Genomic DNA, 8,719 nt, shown 5'->3' on the forward strand with positions numbered 1-8,719 from the left:
GGGGGGGGAGCGCTGGGCAGCGCCTGCCCTGGGGCTTAGGAGGGTCCGGCGCGCACGGGCTGGACGGTGGGACGCAGGGCGAGAGCCCGGGCAGCGGAGGGGCCTGAGGGTCGGGCGGCCGGGGCGCCCGGTGTCCAGGTCCGGTGCCTACCTGGGCGACCGATCAGAGCCAGAAGCAGGAGGCCCCGCAGCGGGCAGCCGGACTGGCCCATGGTGTCCGCGGCCGGGAGAAACTGTAACTAACTCCCGGAGCCCGGCTCGGACTCCAGCCCCCGAGCCCGGCTCGCCCCGCCCCCGAGCCCGGCTCGCTCCGCCCCCGACCCCCGGAGCGCGGCTCGCCCGGCCCCCAAACAGCCACCTGCTCCAGAGCGGGCGGGGCCTGGGGCCCTGCGAGCCGGGACCCCTGGATAGAGACGTCCCCGGGAGCCCCCCCACCAGGACCCCCTCCCGAGCCCACAGCCAGCGCTGCCCCCTGCAGCCCTCGCCACAGCAGGGACCCCCTAAAGCACATTGGATCCCCTTCTCCCGAGCCAGCCCCACTCCCCGCCTTAGCCTGCCTCCCCCCTCCCCACTGCAAGGCCCTGCCAGGTCTCCCCACCTAACCCTCCAGCACCTCCTGCTGAATCCCAGAGCCAAGGGTCCCTCCCGCTGTCACGGCCATAGCCATGCGTCAGGGTCTGCACCAGGGCAATCGGAGCCGGCCCCGGAGCCAGGACTCCTGGGCTCATCTCAGGCCCGTTGGGATCCGTTTACCAGTCAGACAGGTCAAAGAGACTCTAAGAGGTCTGCTAGACCAATCCTGAAAGGCCTGGGTAGAACCCAGGAGTCCTGGCTCCCAGGGCCCAGCTCCCCCCTCCTCTAACCCACTGAACCCCATTCCCCTCCCAGAGCCAGGGACAGAACCCAGGAGTCCTGGCTCCCAGCTCCCCCGTCCTCTAACCCAGTGAACCCCACTCCCCTCCTAGAGCCAGGGACAGAACCCAGGAGTCCTGGCTCCCAGGTCCCAGCTTCCCCCTCCTCTAACCCACTGAACCCCACTCCCCTCCCAGAGCCAGGGACAGAACCCAGGAGTCCTGGCTTCCAGCTCCCCCCGTCCTCTAACCCAGTGAACCCCACTCCCCTCCTAGAGCCAGGGACAGAACCCGGGAGTCCTGGCTCCCAGCTCCCCCGTCCTCTAACCCAGTGAACCCCACTCCCCTCCTAGAGCCAGGGACAGAACCCAGGAGTCCTGGCTCCCAGGTCCCAGCTTCCCCCTCCTCTAACCCACTGAACCCCACTCCCCTCCCAGAGCCAGGGACAGAACCCTGGAGTCCTGGCTCCCCACTCCCATCCATCCAAGACCACTTCCAGCCCAGGGCCTGACCTCTCTGCTCTCAACCTGCTACCACCTGCCCCTCACCTTCCCGTTTCAGAGGCTGCGTATTCCACGTTCCTGTCTCAGGGTCTGGGCAACCCCCAGACCTGGGTCAAAGGTCACACCCGACTGGGGGGAAGGCCCTGCAGGATTGGTGGCAGTGAGTGTGTCATATGTGCGCAAAAGGAGGGGATGGAGAATGGGATATGGGGCCTTGCCCCCTAGGGGTGCCAGCGTCGATCTGGCCCCAGGATGCTGGGAGGATGGGGGCACTGGCTGGGCTGGGAAGCTGATGCCCTGGCTGGGCCCGGATGTGCGTTTCCACCTCTCCGCCTGCTCTCTGCAGTCCTGGGCCGGAGCCAGGGGGTGGGGGGGCTGGGCTGGGCTGCCAGCCCGGAGCTGGGAATTCATGTCAGCCTGGGCTGGCAGCAGCCCCAAGCTCACTGCAAATCACGAGTCTGCTGCATTGGAGACATCCCACCGGGCCCCCCAACCTGGTGCGGGGTGCTGAGCATCATGGGAGCAGCCCCCTAGGGTGCCCCAGCCCACCCTGCCCCCCTTCCCTGGATCCGCTCCCTCTGGTCTGGGAGCCCTTTGTTTCAGGGAGGCTGTAATCTGAGCCGGCTGAACCTGGCGGTGTGTGCTTTGGTTTGTAGGCGTGTGCGCGTGTGTGTGATGGAGTGAGAGAGACACCAGGCAGGTAAACATGAGGGGTGGGTGAGTGTCTGTGCATTCACAAATCCATGTGTGCCGGATGCACACTCGTGTGTGTCCACAAACAAGTGTTCACAAGTGTGAATGAGTGTGTGAAGGTGTAGGGGCTAGTGTGAGTGTGTACGTAAGCTGTTCTGCATGGGAGTGTTGTGGGTAGTTGTGTGTCCAGGAGGCTGTGGCCCTTGTGCAGCAGAGGGTGTGTTGTGTTGTGTAGCTGCGTGTCAGGACGTAGGCTGCAGGTCCAATGGTTAGGCCGGGCCTGAGGGATCGAGCCAGAGTTGGTCGGCAGGAACTGGTGGCCAGGGCCAGGACACAGGAATCAGGAACAAAGCGAGGAAACAGGAGCCAGGCCCAGATGGGCCTCAGGCTCTCAGCAGGCTGAAAGGGGAAATGCTGACCCGGGGCCAGCCAGCACTGGTGTGCCCATTAACACACACACACACACACACACACACACATATTAACACACACACACACACACACACACACACATGTTAGATCCAGGGGCCCAGCAGCACCCACTGCTCTTGCAGGGCCGAGCTGGGATCCTGCCCCTCCGTCCTTTCATCACAGGCGGCAGCGTCACCACGTGGCCAGTCCAAGAATTGCGCAGGGATGGAGCTGCTGGGAAAGTCCCCTTGGGGTCGTTTTCCCAAAGGGGTTGGTGGGGTCAGCAGGAGCCCAGCACCCCTGCAAGTTGCGCCCAGTACTGGGGTGAAGGCTCAGGACTAGGAGCCTCTAATCCTGAATTTTATCCCTGGTTCTGCCCCTAATGCTGTGTGCATCCTGGTCGAGCTGCCTCTGTTAACCCGGTGGCAGCGTGTCTATGTTGCATTTGCACTGAGACAGTGGCGGGTTCTGTGAGCGCTGATCCCAACATGGACGCCGACCGGAGCAGCGGGTGCCAGGGATAATTACCCTGATGATGCAGGAGAAGACACTTGCCTGCAGCAGGAGCCCTTCTCTAACCGGTCCCAAAGCCCCAACGTCTCCAGCACACCTGCTTCGTCTCTCCGCCAGCACTGGGCACGCTTGGTCTAGTGAGCTGGGGAGAGGCTCCTGGGTCTACCTATAAGGACCAGCATGGGAGAGGTTTTGCAAACAGATGCTCTTGAATGTCACAGGGCAAGACAGAGCTGGGAGCTGCAGCCAGAGAGTCTGGCTGGGAATAAGGGGCCACATCTCGGTGAGATGGGCAGAGCTTCCCTACGGAACAGCTGCCCCCCCGGGAACCCCACTCCCTGTGGAGAAGGGTCCCCCAGTCTGCCTCTGTCTGCCTCTGCGTTGGCCTGTGATGCTGAAGAGACCCCAGCCCCTGTGACGAAGCGGGACTCTTCCTAAAGTTTCCTCTGAATATTGTGGGGGTGCCTCAGTTTCCCCTAGGGAGTTCTTAAGTATCTAGGGGGTGGGATAAGGGTGTATGGTCGTTGCAGAGCCCTAGAGGGCAGGTGTGTGCAGGGGTCTGGACACAGAGAATGGCCGACACCCTGTTTCCTGGCCACTGATGGCCTGGGCCCTTCCCCCCCTGCAAGGTGAGAGCCAAAGGGTTGGAGAACAAAGGAATCAGGTGACCTCCTGGCTCCGGAAAGGGACAAAGCCCAGAGGAGGAGGGGTGGAGAGAGTTTCAGTTTGGGGCTGGCTGGGGAGGAGGAGTGAAGTACAGACGTGGTTGTCTGGCTCACTGCCCCCCAAAATGGACCCGGCTGAGGGGTCCTGTTCTCTGCACCTACAAGCTCTGTGTTAGACCATGTTCCTGTCGTCTAATAAACCTTCTGTTTCACTGGCTGGCTGAGAGTCACGTCTTTGACTGCAGAGTTGGGGGGCAGGACCCTCTGGCTTCCCCAGGACCCCGCCTGGGCGGACTCGCTGGGGGAAGCGCACGGAGGGGCAGAGGATGCTGAATGCTCCAAGGTCAGACCCAGGAAGGTGGAGCCGGGGGAGCTGTGTGTCCTGCAGATAGGCTGCTCCCAGAGAGGAGACTCCCCCAGAGTCCTGCCTGGCTTCATGGGGAGCAGTTCCAGAGCATCGCCTGGGGATCCCGGGACACTCCCCGCTGGCATCCTGGGAGGTGCTGGTGGGGAAGCGAACCCCACAGAGCCTTCACGCTTGTCTCCGGGGCTCGTCCACACTGGAACGTGAGTTCGGACTAACGGAGGGTGAGGACTGAAAGTGCCACGACTGTTCCAGAATAACTTCATGGATGGCCCAGCTCAGAGCAGTCCTGGCTTAATGTTAAATCCCTTTAAATGTGGATTCAGCTCCGTGGGGGCCGAGCAAAGCGAGGGGAGCAGTTTGGGGTTCATAGGCAGTGTCACTCGGGACAGCAGCAAAAGCCACAAAGCCCAAGACTGAACTGAAATCAGTGGCCATACCCCTTCCCACGTACACACACACCCTACACCCCCAGTCACCTCACTCACATCCCCTTCCTGTGTCCCCCCACAATCCCCTCACATACACACCCTGCACCCCCAGTCACCTCACACACACCCCCTTCCTGTGTGCCCCCCACAATCCCCTCACACACACCCCCTTCCTGTGTCCCCCCCACAATCCCCTCACATACACACCCTGCACCCCCAGTCACCTCCCACACATCCCCTTCCTGTGTCCCCCCACAATCCCCTCACACACACACCCTGCACCCCCCCGTCACCTCCCACACACACCTACCTGTGTCCCCCCCACAATCCCCTCACACACACATACCCTGCACCCCCCAGTCACTTCACACACACACCCCTTCCTGTGTCCCCCCCACAATCCCCTCACACACACACCCTGCACCCCCAGTCACCTCCCACACATCCCCTTCCTGTGTCCCCCCACAATCCCCGCACACACACACCCTGCACCCCCCAGTCACCTCACACACACGCTTCCTGTGTCCCCCCCACAATCCCCTCACACACAACCCCTGCACCCACAGCCACCTCACACACACACGCTTCCTGTGTCCCCCCCACAATCCCCTCACACACACCCCCTGCAACCCCCAGTCACCTCACACATCCCTTTCCTGTGTCCCCCCCACAATCCCCTTACACACACACCCCCTGCAACCCCCAGTCACCTCCCACACACCCCCTTCCTGTATCCCCCCCACAGTCCCCTTACACGCACACCGGTGTCCCCACCATGCAATCCCCTCACACACACACGGTGTTGCCCCACGCAATCCCTTCACACACACACCCTGTCTCCTCCCACGCGCAATCCCCTCACACACACCCTGTGTCCCCCCCACAATCCCCTCTGTCACGGTGTCATGGGGCGATGCTCTGGAACTGCTCCCTGCAAAGCCAGCTATAAAAGCTGAAAAGTGCAAGGTGGGGATGGCAGAAGTGTCCTACCTGGGCCACAAGGTGGGGAGCGGCCCCCTGAAGCCGAAGCCGGCCAAATGGAGGCAATCAAGGACTGGCCTACTCCCCAGACTAAGAAGCAGGTCCAGGCTTTCACTGGGATGGCGGGGTACTACCGGAGGTTTGTGCCCCACTTTAGCTCCCTGGCAGCTCCCCTCACAACGCTTTGTAGGAAGGGGAAGCCGGACAAGGTGGTCCGGACGGACCAGTGCCAGAGGGCTCTCTGTGCGCTGAAGGGGGCACTTATCCAAAGCCCGGTGCTGGTAAACCTGGATTTTAACAAACCCTTCCTGGTGTTCATCGATGCCTCAGAGGTGGGGCTGAGTGCGGTGCTGAGGCAAACTGATACTAAGGGGGAGAGACACCCCATTGTGTACCTGAGCAAGAAGCTGTTGCCCCGGGGGCAGCACTACGCGGCCATCGAGAAGGAGTGCCTGACCATGGTGTGGGCCCTAAAAACTGCAGCCGTATCTATTTGGGCGGCGCTTCAAGGTGTACGCTGACCATTCGCCCCTAACGTGGCTGCACTGAATGAAAGGAGCTAATGCCAAGCTGCTGAGATGGAGCCGCTCCTCCTGGGGTATGACATGGAGCTGGTCCATGGGAGGGGCAGTGCCAATGTTATAGCCGATGCTTTATCCCGGAGCGGGGGCCCTGAAATTCCCCAGGTCACTGGCTGTGACCCCGCTCAGTTCAGACTTGAAGGGGAAGAGATGCGACGAAGTGGGTTTTCTTGTTTTTTCCTTGTTTTTCCAATGGTTTGCATGCAGAGGGGGTGGGACTCAGTTTCCCTGGGTGTTATGGGTTTAACGAGGTGATGGGAGAGGGAGTTTGATGGGACACGGGGCCAGCGAGGGAACTTGGGGTCCCGGCCAATGGCCTGGAGAATGGAGACCCCAGTGACTGGGGACCTGGAGACCCGGAGGCCCAGCTCAGGAGTCGCAGCTGGTTCTGGCCAGCGGGAGGACAAGGGGCTGCGGAGACCCCAGTGACCTGACCAGCCGGGTCCAGCCAGAGGAGCCCAAGGACAGAAGAGGGGAGAGGGGGCTCAGGCGACCCTGTTTACCAGGAGAGGAGACAATGGATGGGGTGGGGGGGCTGGTGATAGCAGATGCCCAGCTGGGAAGCAGGGGGGCTCTGGGCTGGGGAGAGGGAGCAGGCAGAGCCCACCTGGATGCAGGGGAGACTGGGATGTGCTGGGCTGGGGGAGGCCAGGCCTGAGGGCCCTGAGAGTTTCCTGTGCTGGGTTCAGACGCTCACTAACCCCTCCTGAGTTACGCTGGCTGAGTGTCACTCCAGCCTAGAGAACAGGGTTGCATTATTCCTTCTGGGAGTGGAGGGATTGGTGGGGGGCATTATTCCCTCTGGGAGTGGAGGGATTGGGGGGGGGCATTATTCCCTCTGGGAGTGGAGGCCCCAGGGGTCCAGAGCGAGTGGACTCCCTGAGGGGGCCCACAGCGAGAAACAGGCGCGCTAAGGCTCAGGGAGGTGCGGCTCCAGGAGTTGGAGGGTCTTAACCCCCGAGAGAGAGTGGACCCCTGAGAAGCGCTGTCGCACCGAAGGGGGTTCCCCCCAGGCACTGCAAGGGGCCAAGAGTGGGCACGACCTGTGAGTCCCTGACACACACATCCTGTCTCCCCCCGCAATCCCCTCACACACACACCCTTGTCCCCCCAGCCCACTCTTCCCCAACCGCTCTGCCACATATAAAAAGTTAAATTTCAATGTCTGAAGGACCCAGATCCTCAGCTGGTGTAAACTGGTGACAGCCCCTTGGGCTGGATGGTCGTGTGCTGATTGACCCCCAGCTGGGGCTCTGGGCCCACTGACACCAATGAAGCTATGGCTGATTTACAGCAGCTGGGGCTCTGGCCCAGGAAACACGCTTGTCTCCTGTCTCCACCCCGCCAGCAGGGCTCTGGAGGCAGTCACATACTATGCCTACCCTGCCCATTAAGGCATGAATGTAGCTGAGGTGGGAACCTGACGTGTTTGTCTTTGACCCTGCCCATCCCCTGGCTCTGGGCTCCCAAGGGGCCTTGCAGTGAGTGATTCTCAGCCCCTTTAACCAAGGTTAGGGCATGGGGCAAGTGCTCAGGACTCCTGGGTTCAATTCCCAGCTCTGCCAATGACTCCCGGTATGGGCCAGTCCCTGCCTCTCTCCCAGGCTCAGGTCCCAACAGTAACATGGGGGAAAATATTCTTGCCTTTGAGCTCTATGGGGCAGGGACCCTCTCACCGGCTCTCTGCAGCACCTAGCACAACGGGGCTCTGAGCTTGGTGGGGGGAGGCTGGGTGCTGCTCAGGCCACAGATGAGATGGGGGGGCCCCAACATGCTGGGCTCTGCACAGACCCCCACTGAGATTGGGGGACCCCGTTGTGCTCGGTGCTGTAGAGACACCCACCAACAGGGTGGCCTGCTGTGACTAAGTGGGACTGTTCTTAATGTTTCCTCTGAATAGTGTAGGGGTGCCTCAGTTTCTCCTATGCAGTTCTTAAGTATCTAGGTGGTGGGATAAGGGTGTATGATTGTTGCAGAGCCCTAGAGGGCAGGTGTGTGCAGGGGTCTGGACACAGAGAATGGCCAACACCCTGTTTCCTGGCAACTGATGGCCTGGCCCTTCCCCCCTGCAAGGTGAGAGCTGAAGGGTTGGAAAACAAACGAATCCAGTGACCTCCTGGCCGGGGAAAGGGACAAAGCCCAGAGGAGGGGGGGCTGGAGGGAATTTTAGTTTGTGGCTGGCTGGGGACATGGAGGTGGGGCAGATGGGGTTGGCTGGCTCACTGCCCCCCAAAATGGACCCAGCTGAGGGGTCCTGTTCTCTTCACCTACAAGCTCTGTGTTAGGTCATGTTCCTGTCATCTAATAAACCTTCTGTTTTACTGGCTGGCTGAGAGTCACGTCTGACTGCGGAGTTGGGGGGCAGGACCCTCTGTCTTCCCCAGGAGCCCGCCTGGGCAGACTGGCTGTGGGAAGCGCACGGAGGGGCAGAGGATGCTGAATGCTCCGAGGTCAGACCCAGGAAGGTGGAAGTTGAGTGAGCTGTGTGTCCTGCAGACAGGCTGCTCACAGAGAGGAGACTTCCCCGGAGTCCCTACTGGTTTCATAGGGAGCAGTTCCAGAGCATCGCCCAGGGACTCCATGACAATTGGTGGCAGCGGTGGGATGTACTGCACCCCGTGGATGGCGCTTCCTGCAGTAAGTGACTGGGGAGCAGTAAAACGAAGGGGGATTGACGAGGACCAGGCATGCTGAAGGCTCAGAGAGGAGCGGTTTCGGGGGGCGGT

The 8,719-nt window shown here is 61.3% G+C and overlaps 1 protein-coding gene across 4 annotated transcripts in view; it reads right to left on the reverse strand.

Annotated features, from left to right (window-relative positions):
* Positions 1-280, reverse strand: part of BCAM (basal cell adhesion molecule (Lutheran blood group)) — a 38,704-nt gene extending 38,424 nt beyond the window's left edge. For 3 of the 4 annotated variants that reach the window (XM_074938857.1, XM_074938856.1, XM_074938854.1), the window contains exon 1: positions 152-280. In XM_074938857.1, coding sequence (XP_074794958.1) covers positions 152-212 — 61 coding nt within the window. In that variant the 5' untranslated portion in view covers positions 213-280. The remainder of the gene's footprint in view (positions 1-151) is intronic. The other variant, XM_074938855.1, reaches the window with a different exon arrangement.
* Between the last annotated feature and the right edge of the window lie 8,439 nt (positions 281-8,719).

The sequence above is a fragment of the Natator depressus genome, chromosome 24 (assembly GCF_965152275.1).
Source record: "Natator depressus isolate rNatDep1 chromosome 24, rNatDep2.hap1, whole genome shotgun sequence".
Taxonomy (NCBI): domain Eukaryota; kingdom Metazoa; phylum Chordata; order Testudines; family Cheloniidae; genus Natator; species Natator depressus.